The sequence below is a fragment of the Ambystoma mexicanum genome, chromosome 7p (genome assembly GCF_040938575.1).
Source record: "Ambystoma mexicanum isolate Mex_15411 chromosome 7p, UKY_AmexF1_1, whole genome shotgun sequence".
NCBI classification, from domain to species: Eukaryota; Metazoa; Chordata; class Amphibia; order Caudata; family Ambystomatidae; genus Ambystoma; species Ambystoma mexicanum.
In genome coordinates, this window is record NC_090939.1 from 210,949,299 (window position 1) to 210,967,819 (window position 18,521).

An 18,521-nucleotide genomic window follows, 5' to 3' on the forward strand; every position below is an offset into this window, starting at 1 on the left:
CTATGGCACCACTCCTTCATATTTGAGCAGAAGGTTTGCATGGCATTAAAATAGCAGAGCCCTTAGATCTTCATCAGAGCACTTGTTGCCCTTGCAAGGTTTTTTAGATGAAGGGTTTATGGGAAATCATGCACAGTCTTCGGGGGCCAAGTTCTTGACCAGTCTCCCTTTAGACATCAGGAAAAGGTCTAATCTCATCCATTTAACCCCACAATTGCAAACCTTTTAGTTTGACGCCTGCTGAGAGTCCAAGGTAGTCTTACAACACATTTAACAACCATTGTGGTCCTATGGATACACCGAGTGCTCAGATAAAAAATGTTTGTAGTGTGAAAACAAAAATCAAAATATCGAGGCTGAGTACCCCAAAAGGAAATACACCGAACACTGGTTACAAAGGAACATACAAAGAACTTTATTTTATACTGAATCCAGTTACAAAAACAGAGCAAAATCAGATAGCTATCGGCCCTCAGTACAACACAATGAACTCCAGCGTGGTTCAATGTATTCAGTGAGAGAGGCTGTACATTAGAATGCATTGGCTTTTTATACATTTTGTGAGCACGATGTCCAGCCCCACTTCGGGTTAATATTCAATTAATACATCACCGATCTAGAGTTCATGCCAAGTCTCGCACGTCCGCATATAACTGTTTTTCTTTTAATACATATATCAACAAGCCTATACGGCAGCTGTGTATTTTTGGATTTTCCATGTAGGTCTTCTTAAAAATTCATACAATGTGGTTAAACAAGTGTTCTACGTTCACTATTTGAATACATTGTCTTTATAGTATACCCGTGGATTAGTTTCATTGCACGAGTTATTGTTCGTCTCATGTCTGTTGGCATGTATGCGTTTGGGAGCATTTGAAAGGCACGAGGATGGCTTAGGGTTTGTTACTGAGTCAAACGGGGCGGCTTTTGGAAAGAATCAAAGGGCGTCAAAATGCGTGTGAGAATGAGTAGTAAATACCTGCAAAAGATGTATTTATAGAACTGAGTACAACATCCAGGGGTTACACTTGGCAATAATAAGAAGGCTATATGGCTGTCGGCGGCTGCTCTGACTATGGATCTGTGAAAGTTGGCTGCACATCCCTCTGTGCTGTGCTGCATGTCCTAAGCATATCCTCTCTGCTTTTCTGCATGTCGTAAGCATATCTGCTGTGCTTTTCTGCATGTCCTCAGTATATACTCTGTGCTTTTCTGCATGTCCTCAGCATATCCACACTGCACATCCCTCTCTGCTTTGCTGCCTGCATGTCCTCAGCATATCCGCACTGTGCATCCCTCTGTGCTTTGCTGCATATCCTCAGCATATCCACACTGTGCATCCCTCTGTGCTTTGCTGCATGTCCTTAGCATATCCTCTGTGCTTTGGTGCATGTTCTAAGCATATCCTCTTTGCTTTTCTGCATATCCTCAGCATGACATCTTTGCTTTGATGCATGTCCTCAGCATATCCTCTGTGCTGTGCTGCATGTCCTAAGAATATCCTCTGTGCTTTACTGCATGTCCTCAGCATATCCTCTGTGCTTTGTTGAATGTCCTCGGCATATCCACACTGCGCATCCCTCTGTGCTTAGCTGCATTTCCTCAGCATTTACGCACTTAGCATTCCTCTGTGCCTTGCTGCATATTCTCAGCATATCCGCACTGCGCATCCCTCTGTGCTTTGCTGCATGTCCTCAGCATTTCTGCACTGCACATGTCCTCTGTGCTTTGCTGCATGTCCTCAGCATATCCTCTGTTCTGTGCTGCATGTCCTAGGCATATCCTCTGTTTTTCTGCATATCCTCTGTGCTTTGCTGCATGTCCTCAGCAAATCCGCACTTAGCATCCCTCTTTGCCTCGCTGCATATTCTCAGCATATCCGCACTGCGCATCTCTGTGTGCTTTGCTGCATGTCCTCAGCATAACTGCACTGCACATCCCTCTGTGCTTTGCTGCATGTCCTCAGCATATCCGCACTGCTTATTAGTGTGGAAGCCAGAATCTCTCTACAGGGGTGAACCTGGACCATAGACACATGTGTCTCGGCGGCATGAGGCCCCATAAACAAAGGGATTTATAAATATTTAATTAATACATATTTATTATAAATACATATGTATCTAATAAATATTGAATCAGAACGTTTTCTTTTTTAGGCTCCTGAGAACAGGCTGTACTTTGAGCTTTTGAATTTGTATACTAAGGGCCCGATTCATGGAATATTTTCCCGGTTCAAAGTGAATTTGCACTGCTGAAATGTGATTTCGCACTGCAGACAAACCCTCATTCATGGAACCGTGCAAAGTTCGGGCAATATTGTACCAAATCTGAGATCCCTGGTACATGTTTAAAATGCTGCTGAGTAAACGTTTGTGAGATGTATTTGCAAATAAACCTATACAGATTTGCTCCATTGTAAATTGTGTCCATAAAGTAAAAGGTCACCCCCCTCAGCCCCCGCCTGGCACTTTTGATCATATAGAGGTCAATAGAAAAGAGCATAGCTCCCAGCACCTTTAGGAACAAACAAAAGCCTTGAACCTTTATGTTCTATATATAATGATTTGTGTGTTTTTTGTTTAAGCATATAGCTGTTTTCGAGATTTGTGTTATATCATGTTGTTGTTTGCATATTTATGTTTATGCATCCCTCTATGCACTATCCGAGATTGATAAAAAAAAGCACACTAGTAAATTCTCTCCATGAAAAACACAGAAATGTTTTGAAAAAGAAAAAAAGAAAAAAACATACTCGCTAGCTAAATAATAAAAGCTGTGTGAACTCAATTCAGTACTATGTTTCTCTATTTTTCAAGATGATAATGGGAGGCACATAGTTGTCCCTGTTAAGTTAAAAACATGACAACATGAAAATGATTTACCCAAATGTTAGTAAATACTTGAGTGTATGTGGCAGGAAGCAACCCTTTTGTTTCAATTCTATTTTAGCTCATAGTCCTCCCACTAGTTTGAGCTGTCCCTCCAGTTACCCATAAAGTAAAAGAGGACTGCTGTGACCGGCAGGTACCTACCGGGGCAAGCCCAAAATAGTTCCAGAGGAGGATAGCTCAGGAGCAAAACCTTGGAAGCAAGAGGACACAGAGCAACACAGGTTCGATCCCTGAGTCCGCACTTAGAAACCTCTGGGTATTAAGCGCGCTATAAATAACCAATTACAATTACAGAGAACATTTGCTTTCTGCCACGGTATGTCTTTTGTGAGTCCTACACTCATTATATATTTTTCCCCAAGCTCTTTGACATATCTAAACAACTACATTTTCGGTCAGCAAATCTCAACATGTTCGGCACAAACATATCTTTAGGTCAGACCTATGTGCCAGCGACTATTGACCTTGATAGCAAAGAAAGTGAGTCTTAGGGTCTACACTCTTCACAAGCTGTGTGGGAGAACCCATTCATAGTGCCTCATCACAAGTCTGGCGGTGTGGGAAAAATTGGCGGCAATTCTGTTGCTGCCACCTTTCCTGCATTGTCAAATGACCGTTCTGGCAGATTTACTGCCAGCAGAATTACTCTGTGGTAAATCTGGGCAATTTTCCAGAGGAAAGTGTTGGATCCACTTCCTGCTTGTTGCTACAGATAAATCTTCCATTTTACCTTAGAAAATCAGTGCATTTACCTCTCAGTCATTCCGCTGATGGAGTCCAATGGACACCAAACATGGGTAATTACCACCACTTCTAATCCTGTGGTAACTCCCCAGGACCGAGTGGTGATAAAGGTAATTAAGTTTGGCAGTATTAGGGTAGCCCTATATAGACTCCCATCTCAAAGGAAGAGACACAAATGCTTTCACCTCTTGGGGACCAAACATCCTCTCTGTCCAAAAAGAAAATCCCGCTAAGGGCCCAGCAGATCACCGGGTGGAAGGAGCCAGGATCCGGCAAAATACACAACAATTACCTTTTTTTACTCATTCAAATGCTGAGGGGGATTTTTTGTGTGCAATTGCATGCCAAAGCCCAACCCACAGCTACATTTATCTCACGAGGTAACATTTACCTTGCACACAGGCTGAGGACAAACATCACAAATGAAAGTCCGCACAATGTGTGCTGTATGGATTTTTCACAGTCAGCCTCTTGCACTCACTCACTTCTTGATGTTCTTAGTTTCTAGTATCAATGAGCTCTCAAATGATTCCCAAGATCTATAGTACTTGCTGTCGAGACCTCTAGCACTGTCCATCACGCATTTTTACCTTCGTCTGCCTCATTGAGTGGCAACTAATTTGATTTTTCCTTTTTCCATATCGTCACTGATCCTTTGAGAAACTAACTGCACCTCTTCACTCTCTGCATGGTGTGGCAGTAGACAGAACCTGGGCTGCCTTTGCCCAAGCGGGGTGCATGGTGATGTATGATGATGAGTTAATGATCACCCATGGTTCTCTGGTCTCTGGCTTTCACCTTCTTGGCTTTAGTTGTGAAGTGGTGTGAGTGTTTGCCTGTGTTGAGAATCCACTGGAGGTTCCTCCAATCCCTTTTTCAATTGGTCCATTTTATATTTTTTTATAGCATTTATTTTCATGTCTGCAAAACCTTACAGCAGAACAACATGCACTCTTTCGCAAGTTGGTGGTCGTCCGTCCATCTGTGGAATCGACCACGACAGGTTGAAATAATCCATCAAGCGATTGTAATTTTAATTGGATATTTATAACGCGCTCAATACCCAGAGGTTTCTAGGTGGGACCCGGGGATCGAACCTGTCTTGCTCTGCGCCGTCTTGCTTCCAATGCGAGCGTGTTGCCCTTAAGCTATCCTCTCGATGACTGATACTGGATAAAATACTGATGAATATTTAAGACCAACCCCTCTACAAACAGGGTTCTTGCCTTACTGAGTGCTTAGTGCTGGCATTCATGCCTTGCAAAGGTGTGTATTAGAAGACATTTTAGTGGCTCATTTCTGTCTATGTCGTATCTTGCTTACCCCAGAAGCTCACTGTCTCTAGAGCACTGGTTCTCTCTAAGCTGGACTACTGTAACAGCCTCTATCTTAATCTGCCCGCCTCTACTCTCCGCCCTTTGCAACTCATCCAGAACAGGACTGCAAGACTTGTCCTTGGCCTCAAGCCCAGGGACCGTATCTCTCCAGGACTGAAATCACTACACTGGCTCCCAGTGACTGCGAGGATCAAGTTCAAAACCCTCTGCATTGTCCACAAGGCCGTCTGGGGCCTTGGGCCAAAATACCTTCAACTCTATCTTCCTAAATATCTTCCTTCTCGAGCTCTTCGCTCATCCGCCTCCAACTCCCTCAGGGTCAGCCGCTTCTCCAAACAACGAGTTGGGGGCAGATCTCTTTCCACTGCAGGGGCCTCCCTCTGGAACAGCCTTCCTACCTCCCTGAAACTTGAGGAGAACCACCTCCGGTTCCGGAAGCACCTCAAAACCTTCCTCTTTGCCTCCGCTTTCTCTCCCCCTCTGCCCTGCTAATACTACTGAAACTGCACTGAATCTGCAACTGGGCCATTCACCGTTCTCGGCCCAGCCACTCTCCCCTGCACTGCCTCCACGGCAACCCCTGCACTACGGGACTGTGTCTGTATCCATACAGCCCCCCTTCCCAGCACTTGTCTGCACTTACCTCGCACTTGCCACCAGCTGGCCCTTGTTATTTATCCTGTATGCTGTATGCTAATAACCCTGTACTGCACTTTCCCCTATCCCTTTCCCCCATGCACTTTTCCCTTCCCCTCTACCCTTGCACTTGCGCGATCTGAATGACACCTGGCCTAGTAAGATCGTTGTCTGTCTTCCCTTGTTCCCCCCCCGCCTCGTCGCGCCTTGAAACACTTGTGTATAGGCGCGTTACAAATGCCTTATCAGATCATATCATTTTGTCATACACGTCCCTTGATCATTTTACTGAACATGGATTATCTCTGGGGTTCTCTTTTGTACTTGCAGTTCTATTCAGAATGTATTTGTAAAGCCTGATTCATAACTCCCTTAATTGCTTTTTCATCGTATTTTCTAGGGAATTGACAGTATTTGAATGAATATTTGTCAGATAGTTCACTTTTAGAAATGTTGAGTTGCATTCTCCTACTTTCCAAAGCGCTTTAAGGACTTTCCACTACTCTGTGATACCTCTGGGTCGTGTTGCTACCAACAAATACAATAAATAAATAAATAAATGATTTGCCAACATAAATGGTAAATACTATGGCGTGGGCACTGTGTGCTTATTAAAGTCAAGTCTTAGTCAGGAGTGTGTGAATGGCGTGAGTGGGGGGCAGTGAGGGGAAGAGATATTTTGAAGATGTACTTTTTGAGGTCGCTCAGGCTGTATTTAAACATTTACCGAAGATAAACCATAAAATAGAAAGTAAAATGTTATATGCATGTTTGTTTGTGTGTGTGTTAGTGCGTGTCCTGTGACTCATTTACTGTGTCATGCTGCAAAGTACTGTACGGTAGATGTGCCCAAAACATCACTCCTTGGCACTTTGTCAGGTGGGAATGGCTAAGGTAGGGGAGCAAGGTGAGGGCCGTATGTGTTCAGTACATACTCATATGCCCCATACATTTGATATGTACTAAAGCAGGGTTGTCCAACTGCAGTCCTCAAGGGCTGGAATCCTGACAGGTTTTCAGGATATCCCTCATTAACATACATGGGAAACATTTTTAATACATTTAGAATCATTGTATGCAAATGTGTCACATGCATTTCAATGAGGGGTATCCTGAAAATCAGACATGTTTCAGGCCCTCGAGGTATGGATTTAGACAACAATGTACTAACGAAAAATGAGCCGATGCATACAAAATAAATTTCTGGCTTCGATCAGGGTTCCTGAACCTAACACCAGATCACCCGGTGGATCCGATTCGATTTCCACTATGCACCCAAGCACGCTTAGCATAGATCAACAGTGGTGGTTGCTATGAAAACTTCTGGATGCCATTGCTATGGATTCCTACATATTGTGCCTACTTTTTTGAGGGGTAAAAATACGCACACAATGTGAAAGAATCCAGTCTATCTGCTGGGATTAGACATTTGATTACAGGGATAGACAAGGGATTCCCTGCTCAGAGTGGAAAACCTTCAGGTGCAGATTTCCGGAATTGATCATGTGAGATGAAACCAATGGAAACAAGGTGTCTGCAGATTTCTCTGCATCTGCTCCATTCTGTACACTGATCACAATAGGCCTATTATTGGCAATCATTTTTCCAATGTTGGAAAGATAAACTTCTAAATCAGCAAGATTTTAATTTCTGACCTGCAAACCTAAAGTTATTAGCATCAATCACTTAACCCGCTAAGCCATATGACCAGATTCTAGAACTAACTACATGTATTTCACGCAAAGCAAAATTGGATTAGTTTGAATCAAAATTTGCTCCACTGGCAAACTGTGAACTTCCCCCATTTCGCCGAACATATTCTCCCCAAAAAATAAAACAAAATATTAAAGGAATCTGAATTAAAAATACATTACGATAAAAAAAACATATATGTGTAATGCTATGTACTAAGTGAAAATGTTATGGAAACAATTAGGACATCTGTGTGTTACCCATATTGCCATGAAGGCACTTCTTTGACGCACTACGTAAGGATCTGAGTGTAGCCGCATAGTGGAGTAAACACGCGGGTGGCTAGTGATGATCCTCTACCGGGCATCACATCCATAAATAGGACTAGATAATCCGAAGAGCCACCCGATAACATGCATGCCAAATTAAATTGGGAACACGGAACTGAAGTTAAAGAAGATCAATTTCAATCTAAAAGTCATCATTCAATATGACCGCTTAGAAGTACAAGTCACGGCACAATGACAATTCCTTTAGACACCCATGCCTTGAAAAAGACCTTGTGTCGAAACACGTGTTGGCTGTATTAAAAAGAACATTTGTCTGCAATAAATCCAAATTATTGGACATGTCATGTTTGTACAGATATATTTGTTGTTTTGCAAAGTTAGGGGCGAGCACGACCAACAAGTACAATTTATTAATTCGCTGCACTAGGAACACTTTCCGAAATTTGATGGGGTCCTCAAAATCTGTTTAATATTAGGAATCGTTGAATCATGTCATTTAACCGAGCTTACCATTCTTACAGTAGGTGCAATATTGAGCATGCTTGGCTTCCTACTGACTCTTTTAAGTGACTCAATTCATTTTAAAGGTATTGCTCAAATCCAGGTAGACCACCTCAAGCACTCTTCATTAATCTAATTGTCATCTATTGTGTTTTCTAAGAAAAACTTTATTCCAAATTTCCCCTGGATTTTTTTTATATATGTTTGTGTACTCTTTCTAGTAATTGGAGGGTCTTCCACCCACATTGCTGCAAGTATCCCACTTCCAACCCTCTTCCACATAAGTTTGCTATAGACTATTGACAGAACCAAATGTTAAATAGTGCCCAGAACAGAAATCCACTAAGGAAGTCTAGTTGCTTATTGAATTCTTGGCTGATTTAGACTTTGCTACTTTCAGTCCCACTTAATGTACGAAAACATGAGAGTCTGCCTTCATTGATGTTGATTTAGGTTTAACACAGCCGACTGTAGGTCTCACTAAAATAGGAGCCACATGTTGGATGGAATCTTTTCTCTACCTGAGGGAGGCACGGTTAGAACACCCATTCCTTTGACATGGCCTGACGGTCTGCAGCCATTTTCTTTGAGATAGAGAGTTCCTTTAGAGATATGAAGGAGCATGGGCACATGTCTCGGATGGGAGGTCTGAACAGTAAATGGGAGAGCACAGATCATTGAAAGACTCCACAGTAAAGAATGTCCCAAAAGCGAGAAAGACAGAGTTGTATGTTTAGGATCATTTGGAGGTGATGGAGTGCAGTTCCTGAGTTAGCATAACATAAGTTAGCATTAGGGAGTTTATGAAATACATCATCGAAAATGCTTTGCTAAAATCTCTGTGACAGGGTGGCACTCTTCGGTCCACTCGAATCCAGTTCTATGGTGCGGCATCAAGGATCCTTGTTGAGAGGATTGTACTCAATCATTAAAGGCATCCCTCCTCTTGCAAAAAGTGGTTTCAGTGAGGTTTCCTAACCCTCTGCTCTAGTTGCTTGTCTCCACACCCTTTGTTTAACCTCTGTTACCCCCCTTAGTTTGTTTCCCAAATTCCCTTGAGGCCTACAGATGCAGGACTGGTTTCTGAGCTTTTCTTGTTTCACGTGGGTCGAAACTGACCACAAAAGTGATGGGTGGAAGGTTTCGAATGAATCTAAACCACTGGCAACTGCTCTGGGCAACCTTCCACACCACCGTTTTTTAGCCCGTCTGCGCCATTGCAAAAGGGGACCAGCCATGTGCAATCAGTCAGCAGCTGCCGCCACCGAAGGTGGCAGCCCAGCCCGAACTGCTAGGCCAGGTCCCCTCTGCACAGAAAACCAAGCAACCCCAGACATGTTTCGGCCTTGTTGGACCTCCTTAGTGAGGTGCAGCCTGGTCCACGTGGGTCGAAAGGCGTCTGTAAACTATCTAATGCCTCTTTATGGCATTGTGTGAGGATTACTGTTATAATCCTCACATACTGAAAATACTGATGCGATGTACAGCAATTCATGTGCAATATTTGGCTAATCTCTGCAGATGTTGGAACCATAATGAGCTAAATGGAGCTCGGCCTGCCCACCCAACTCCCTATCTTGGCCAAATGTGTACACACTTTCTATTCCTCCTGACAATGTTCCCATACCTTGGATTTAGCTGCCCCGACGGCATACCCACAACAAGCGCGTTGAGGACATACTAACGGGATAACCCAGTATATAAATGACAAACTTCTACTACTTCTATCACATATAAGACAGTAGACAGTCCCTTTCTGCTTTTTACCCGGTAAACTCTCATGATTTCACCAATGTCCCGAGAAGAGTGCCTGCATTTACAGAATTTCAGAAATTCTAGTAACAAAAAAAGACCTCAACTGTTCTGAGCTCACAATTTGCTGTACGTGTATTGCATAATGGATATCTCATGTTGAATGCATGTGATCAGAATTGCATATGGATATGTCTTTGGTCATAACAGCGGATATGGCACATCATGGATAGGTTTGGGAGGGAAGAGGTACCCATTGGCCAATGTATACCAGAAGGTAGGCTGCAAGGGAGTAGCATTTCCCAATTACCCACATCAACTACTCTAGTTTAATGTGTCAATGATTTTAATGAATGGCATATATTATTCAGTTGTTGGTTACCCGGAAATGGACACTATGGTGTACACACCTATCTATCAACGTTGCTGCTTTCTTGTATAGCCGTCCTGTTTCCCTGACACGGTCCTTCCATCTCTGCACCTCCAAACACGATTCCACCGCCGCCAGTCCATCGACACATATAAAGCTAACTGTCTATAACAATGTGGGCTTCTTTTTCCCTAGGAACTCGCCCGATGACTGCAGTGTGACAAAAGGAGCTAAAATGGTCAGTGGATCAGACAATGTGGGGATGAACTACAGCAATTACATGGAGGAGAAGCACATCCCACCACCGAACATGACAACCAATGAACGAAGAGTCATCGTGCCAGCAGGTTAGAGGCTATTGTATGAAGTGCATAAAAGCATAACATGGACCTGGTCGCAGATGCTATATGGTTACACTTGAAATGCAGAAAACCGTATTGCACACATTTAAATCAGTTTCCCATAAGAACCAGCTCTCTCAGCATATCATAGAACAAACTAGGGACCTGATTTACAAAAGCATTTTCCTATGGGAAACCCCCATTGAAAAATGCTTTTTAAATCAGGCCCATGGTGCCTCTCGCTCTCTCTCTCTTTCTCTCTGTCTCTTTTCCTCGCTCTCAGTGGTCTCATTTTCGCTGTACCTCAATATATGGCTCTGTGTTTGTAGGTGAGGGTAGAGTTGTCAGGTGCAAATTTGCTAACGCCGTCCCAGCCATTGATGACAGCAGTGCATGAAGATGCGGGTGGAGTAGGTGCTGTATCGTTTAACTGTTAGAAGTATTATGTCTCGGGAGGATAGCTCAGGGGAAACGTGCTCCCCTTGGAAGCAAGACGACACGTTGCAACACAGGTTCGATCCCCGGGTTCGTGCTAAGAAACCTCTGGGTATTTAGCGTGTCATAAATAACCTATCATATCATGAAAGCAGCAGAGACAGAGGCATCCCTTTGAGGAGGGCACACGCCTGCTATCTGGAGACCGACATTGCCACTGGGCGGGATCTGCAAGAATGGCATCATCATACTGGGGCACATTGTGTGCAGGGAACAGTGACAGCGACACAGATAGGCTGTGCAGGGAGTGCTGGCATTCAGACTTTGTAAGGGTCCAGGCGATTGTGCCCCAGGGTCTAGTAAGGTTTACCATGTGTGCAATCAGTGGCGAGTACATTTTAAGGTGTTTTATGTTTAAAACTATACAATGAGCATTACTAATGATCAGTTCCTGTATATAGTGTAGTCTCACTAACAACATTGTACTTGTCTTGCTGAGCAAACCACAGTCCAGAATAACTCTAAAAAGTATTTTCTTACAGAAGTTTATCATTTCATTAGTAACTGTCTGATACAGTCCTGTTGTATTTCTGAAATATGAAAAAGGTTATGGGGACAACTAGCACCCGTGAGGGTCCCTGGCCGATTTGCATGAATGAAATGAACATTTTGAAACATAACAATGAACGCAGATGTTCATATTTGAAAAATGTGTCTGTGGAAACAGGGTTGTATGCTTCAAACCTTAAGTACATAATGCACACTGGGCAGGTATCGTACCAACATACAGAAAAAAAAGAAATGTGTATAGGCGCGTTATAAATGCCATATCATATCATATCCTATCACTGCTGAACATAAAAACGCCAAATTTGGAAGTGCTCCTACACACGCTATATGTGGGTTCAGGGGTTCTTGGGCAAATATACGAAATATAAGGGGTCATGGGGGGCTACTAGGAGCCTCCCCTCGCATATTATTGCTGTGACATGTGCAGAAAAAAAGAAAATCTACATTTTTGTGTTTGCCATTTTCTTTTGGTGGTAAGCACACAGGTCTCACTGGGTATGGTTCGGATTTCATCGTGTAAACCACTCAGCATAACATTGAAGCGTTCGTAGCCATAATACATACCTTCTGAATCAGGCAGCCTTAGGATTACAATGTGAGGATAGAATGCCTGCAATAGCTGTTACCCCAATGGGGAACAAAGGACACAATATGGGCAGAATTATAGGAGCGGGATGCTGGGCTACGAATTCCAGGATATCAACATTGAATACGCGTGAGAAAGGTTCACCTATAATGAGTTTCATTTGACAATATCATGATACGTGAACCAGACTGAAAATATCACGTTTAAGCAGAACCCTACACACTAAAAGAAAACCTCAAATCTTCACGCCTCGTAGAGAGTCTTGCAATAATAGCTGTAAGTTAATCGGAATAATAAATATGTCTAACCGGCACCACAATAAGAATGTATACAATCTGTAGTTCTGTGTGATCCTAGTGATTGCTTCTTTGCCAGTCACATGGAACCCGATTCCCACTTGCCACCCTCCAAAGGAGAACACTCTTTGATTTTCAGGGGAGGTCCCCTGAGTCTGTTTGGGAACTCACCCATTACTTTACTGAGAGTTGAAATGTTTTATGATGAACATTTCAAGAGCTTTTTTTTGGAGTCAACATTATGGAAGGTGTTCTAGGAAATGCTGACATGGATTCATTTGTTATGGAGTTAAATCATGAATTTAGATCATCAACGTCAGGAGAAGATGCGTAAGATCGAAGATTACATCTGAAAGATCACCAAACAGGTAAGCAATCTGGAGGTTACCATATGAGATGATCTCAACGTTGTCAGACAACGTGGCAATATTTGGGGAGAGCAAGGAAACTTGAAATGTATTATCACTGGAGAAAGAGAGATTGATGTAAGTGTTTGGTGTGTTGTTTCCTTTCCAAGTAAAGTTAAGCCATGTTTGAAAAGTGTTTACAATGACAATTTATGAGCCCGATGTACATACAATTGAACAGAGATCTTTTTTGTCATTATGACAACAGTCTGGGTTGTAGTATTTAGTGGTTTGGCAAACCTAGCTCTAGTTAAGTTATCAGTAGACAGTGAGAAGTCATCTTGAGTAGTGTGGACTATTTTGGGGGTAGCACGTTGCACGCAATGCAAAGAGAGGCAGCCAAAACATGGCATGGTTTAAACAGCAAGACATAACGGTGGCAAGTTAAAGAACGCATGTATTTAGGATGGAGGAAAGGAGAGAAAGTTATTGTACGACCCGCCTATTCAAAATTGGAAAGAGAAAAAAGACAGGGATGGAAGCAAACATTTTTCTGTGGAAGAGAAGTCTACAAGAGAAGTACCAATATGAAAGTGGAAGCAGAGGCAGCTCATGAAAGTAGACTTTTGTATGGAAATCATCACTGGTTCTCAACCCTATAATGAATGAATCGCATTTGACTGCTTCAGTTTAGTAACACTTTGGCGAGTGTTATTGTGTTTAACTACTGCCACAACAGTCTCAGGTAAGAGAAGCGGGCTGACTCCGTGCATATCCGGGCACTTACATTTCTTCTCAGACCGGCCAGCCAATTCTTCCATTAATGATCCTATGTCAAATAAAGAAGGAAGGCAATTGCCCTCTGAATACTGAAGGAAGGCCTGCAAACATATCCCACTTAGGTTAGCAAGTTAGCAAACAGTCTGCAAAAGTCTTTATTAATTTATTTGGGGTTTGTGTTGCCCTACACACTGCCCAGTGGCAGCCTCAGAATGCAGCAGAGGGGCTTGATGACATCCAGAAGACGGAGCCGTCAAGATGGTTGTGGTTGGCCTGGCTACCACAGAGTGGGGGATGCAATCTGCTGGCATGGTACAACTTCTATATACATGTTGGAAACAATAATATGGCCTAAAGTTGAGGGAGCCCTAGAAGAGCCGACTCTTCCAAAATTGGGGTTTAAGAAAGCTTTTAGTGCCTAACCAGATGAACTTGTCTGATTGTAATGATGTCCAGTGGCAAAGGTCCTTTGCTAGATTTCAAGCTTTGATTTAGTGGAAGAAAGGTCTCCAAGTGTTGACCAACCCTTGTATCTCTCCCATTTCTCTGCAGGTCTTTATATTGCTCTTTGCATCCAAACTGCCCAAGACTGTTTTTCTCATCTCCAAAGACATCTATTGCAACGGCACAGATTACACACAAGATGCAACAAGCAAATAACATCAATTGAAGAAAGGGATGCATTCAAACCAACTAGCGAAGCCAAATTTATGAATGGCATAGAGTTAATTATGAGGGAGTATGTCAGACTGAAGAATAGTATATAGATCTTGGAATTTTAAGCAGAAAGGGACTGTCAATTATTTGGCAGTGCATTTAGGGCATAGAAGATAAACAATATGGTCCAAATTATAAAAAGAAGGTGGCTAGGAAAACCAGTGCGAGTCCTCAGGTGGGGCAATCTAGATGAATTGGTCCGAAACACATACTTTTGGTCTGCATTCTTTGATACACAGATCCCCCAGGCACACTTATTTCTTTGCCAATTATCTTATTTTATTTATTTATGAGGCACCGCCCTTGGACATCGCTGTTTCGTGGCACCCATCTAGCAGGCCCTGCATTGCAATAGGTGAGGATGCTTCAGAAGAAAGCTTCAGATGCTGCTCTGCAATAAGGGCCTCAGTGCTTTCCCAATGTGGATGTGCGCTGAACTTCACTGCGAGCAAATCTTCCACTACTTTGGAGATGGTCCATCTTGCAAAGTTGCCAACGGGACCAGTAAAATAAATTGGTTGATATTCAATTATCTGATTCCCAGATGTTTCTACCTCCTCTCTGCTCCAATACGGTGTACGAGATGATGTGGCAATCTTTCGGGAAAAGAAGGGCAACACGACAAAAACCAAACCCATATTCTCAGAAAACCTACATCAGAGCTTAACGTCGAGTCAGAAAGCTCTCTTTTGATGTATTGTGAAGTTGTATATGTTTTGAATCATAATATTGAAATGATAAAATAAGCACAATTTCCGAGTGCTGGTGAAGTGGGAGAATGGAACAAAAGGCTCCCACCAATCCCCTCACACCCCTGGCCTAGAGGATCACGGCCAAGGCACCCGCCACGAGAGGAGTTTGCCCATCTACCAGACGACCAAATACCCTGGTACAGGAACATACGGATGTGCCCACCCGCGTGCCCACCCGCCTGCCCACCAGCCTGCCCTGCCCATGCCGACACCTGCGACATGGATGGACTCGACTGAACCATCCAATACTAAATCAACACATCGTTAGAGATGCCATGACGACCTAGCCAACGGTCAGCACACCCGTGCAAACATGCACACTGGACACTCCCACACCAATCCACACGAAGAACATATTCAGTGCTATGACGTAGGTGACAGACACACCCACTGACGTGCATCTTTATTATTTTTCACATAGGCTTTTCAAAATGCAGAAACGCAAGACGCACAATGAACTCATCTAAAATGCTTGCTCACGCTTCTCCTAAACCCATGCATTACAATGAGAAATATAACGAAGACCTGATACTGGGGATAAAGCAATATGATACCATAACCCAAAGCGCTGGGTATCAAACGGTTCCACCTATGCACTAGGCCCAAGTAGGCCGCAAGCAAGAGCTTCCATGAACATTGAATGAGCAAGAGTACAGTTGCTGACCCTGCAGAGTGAGCCCGGCGAAAGCAGAAAGTCAAGGGCACAATGTTGCAAACTCGCATGCCGCAAGCCGACGCTAAGGTCACACCTGCAAATTAAGCCAGGCACACAGTGGAAAATGCAATATTAATTGTGCAGAATTCTGCCTCAACCACGGTCTCACCTCACGTGACCAAGCCGAACCTGACAGGGTGCCAGGCCCAGGAGGAGGGAGGCGCCTGGATCCCACGTTTCAAGACACAGGCAGATACAATTAAGCGACTCAATGGACATCTGCGGCGGTGGGAGTAGTCTGCCTTCCAGCATATGAATAAATCCTCACATTGTCTGCACATACCCATAGTGATACATTGTTGCAAATGACAGGTGCACCGCGAGCTGGGAACAGCGATGCTCCCAGACTGGGGGGCTCGCGAGTGGACCAATCAGAACATGGGGCTCTTATCACTGACGCCATTAACATTAGCCAATCCTCAGGGGTCTTCATGTAACAATTTTCATGTATCAAATTGAAGGGACAACCCAAGTATACCACCTGACTAACCCTCGACCACTAATAACGCTCTCTATACGTATGCTATACTAACCCTACCACTCGAGGAGCCAATCCAGGGTGACGATAGGTTTTTTGCTAACTTTCCCAGGTGACGCAAGTAGCGCGTCATACTAAGGTAAAAAGGGCCTGCGAGCCCCACGATTAGGGAGAGAGTGTCAGGACGGACGCGTACGATCCTTGACCCATCCCTGCCGTTTTGTTTAATAAACAGCAGAATCACCTTGCTTCTTGCGTGTGTCTCATACTCATTTTTTGGGATATACGGGAGGAGTTGGGGCCTCCCTGCCCGGAGGTCCGCGGACGGCCCAGCCGACCCAGGGAGAATTTCCCCCCGACACTGGCTTCATGATGCGGACACACATTGGACAACCTCCTTCTGCTAGGACATAGCAGGGCCCTGAGGATCAGAGGAAGCTGCATTGATGGGAGTAATGAGACCCGTGGAGATTGTAGAGGGGAAATTCTCTGGAGCCTTTCTGGCAGCTCCATTGTTTTGTTTCTCCGGGGGAATAGCCAGGGAATAGGTAGTAGTGTGATAGGTCAGGCTCCCACATTGGGCATCACTGAGATTTCCCTGCAATCAGCCCTCTTTTCAGTGAGGGCCCGGAGAATCTAGCACTCCTTTGCCAGAGATCTACCTGAGATAAGACTTCCAAATAACCTGCCAGGCAGAAGGAGATGCCCTCTCCATAGCTACAGTATCCAGATGGGACCCCCTCCATTACTTTAAATGTAACCCTGGTCCTTCTCGCCAGTGTCAAGAGGCAAAGTGTATTTTATTTCACATTCGAAGAGAAAAAAAACATACCTTATTACTTCCCTCATACGCTCAGAAAGAACAACACCATGCAAAAACGTACCCTCCCCTTTCAGCAGGAAAGCATAGGCATAAAAGCATTGGGTTGGTTCAAAAGTCACATTGGGAAGACTACATTGCACACTACAATGGAGCAAGTGGCAAGGTGAGCATGCCAGTGTAGGGAGTGCCATTGCAGGCTACAATGTCTGGCCATGAGCTGAGGTGGACTGACATCTAGTGAATGAGTGATATGTCCACGACAAAGGATGGTTCTGCTCACACAAGTGTAGGCAACCCGCAGTCGACTAAATGCTCCCATGATCCCACACAATTGCCAAACTCCAGCTCCTTCAAAACACAGCCCTCCTTGCGGCCCTGCGACTAAAATGTTCAGATCACATCTCAGCCACAAGGCGTGACATCCACTGGCTCCCAATTAAAGCCTGCATTGAATTTAAAATGCTAACAATCGGCCACTGCTATGTTTACAAAGAGGCTCCCCTATGCCTCATTAGAAGTGTCACCCCCAAACCAGTAGTGCGTCCCCTAAGATCAACCAACAACCACACCCTGTCCACTCCCAGATACAAAAGCAAAAGAACAGGTGGATCGAGTTTTTGCATTACATCACCCATCCTCTGGAACTCTCTCCGTCCGAACATCAGAAATGAGAGTAACTATCATTCAGAAAATTGTTGAAAACATTAATGTTTCACAAATGTGACTAATACCAGTCCCACCGGCTTTCAGGGATGTCATTTAGGGGTCACCAGGGACCCCTGAGGTCTCCCTTGCTACCCCTAAAAAGAAAAGTAAAAAAAAAACACTTTTGTTCGTTTTTTTAAAGCAAGCTCCTGGGCTGTGGCCAGCACCTTGTGGCTTTTTTCTTCTGGAGTGGCTGAATGTCTTGTTCAGGATAGATATAGGAATACAAATAATTTGTCCTTCTAGAATTCTATACAATAATTGCTAGATTCATTAAAGGTTTATTTCAGGCACACTTGAGGGGTTGAGTCACTGATTTAGTCTGTTCTTAAACACCTCAACTCAGCCTTTCATCCTTCTGACGTTGATGAAGGAGTACCAACACAGGTTGGGTGATATTATATGTATATTTGTTCTATATAAAGCGCTCAAGCTTAAGTGCTATATAATAACACATCATTATCATTTGGCCATGGATGTCTGCTTAAATTTACAGTAATTTGCTCATATGTGCATATACACACTGATCTTAACGATACATAAGGCGTTCCATTCTTGTATGAAATGTATATCACATTATAGTGATATTGTAACCATATTTTCCATAGTCTACTTAGCAACAATGCTATGTGATGCCACTTCCTGTTTGTCAAAAGGGTGCTGGTCGTGTTCCATCGCTTCCTGTGATATCACTTCAGGGTGGGGTCAAATGACATCACTTCCTGTGATGTAATCAGATGTCAAGGGTCATGTGATGTCATTC

At 43.7% G+C, this 18,521-nt stretch overlaps 1 protein-coding gene across 7 annotated transcripts in view; it reads left to right on the top strand.

Annotated features, from left to right (window-relative positions):
- Positions 1–18,521, top strand: part of ERG (ETS transcription factor ERG) — a 1,195,114-nt gene that overhangs the window by 1,064,046 nt on the left and 112,547 nt on the right. For all 7 annotated transcript variants that reach the window (XM_069636074.1, XM_069636076.1, XM_069636075.1 and 4 more), the window contains one exon: positions 10,409–10,560. In XM_069636074.1, the coding sequence (XP_069492175.1) occupies positions 10,409–10,560 (152 nt within the window). The remainder of the gene's footprint in view (positions 1–10,408; positions 10,561–18,521) is intronic.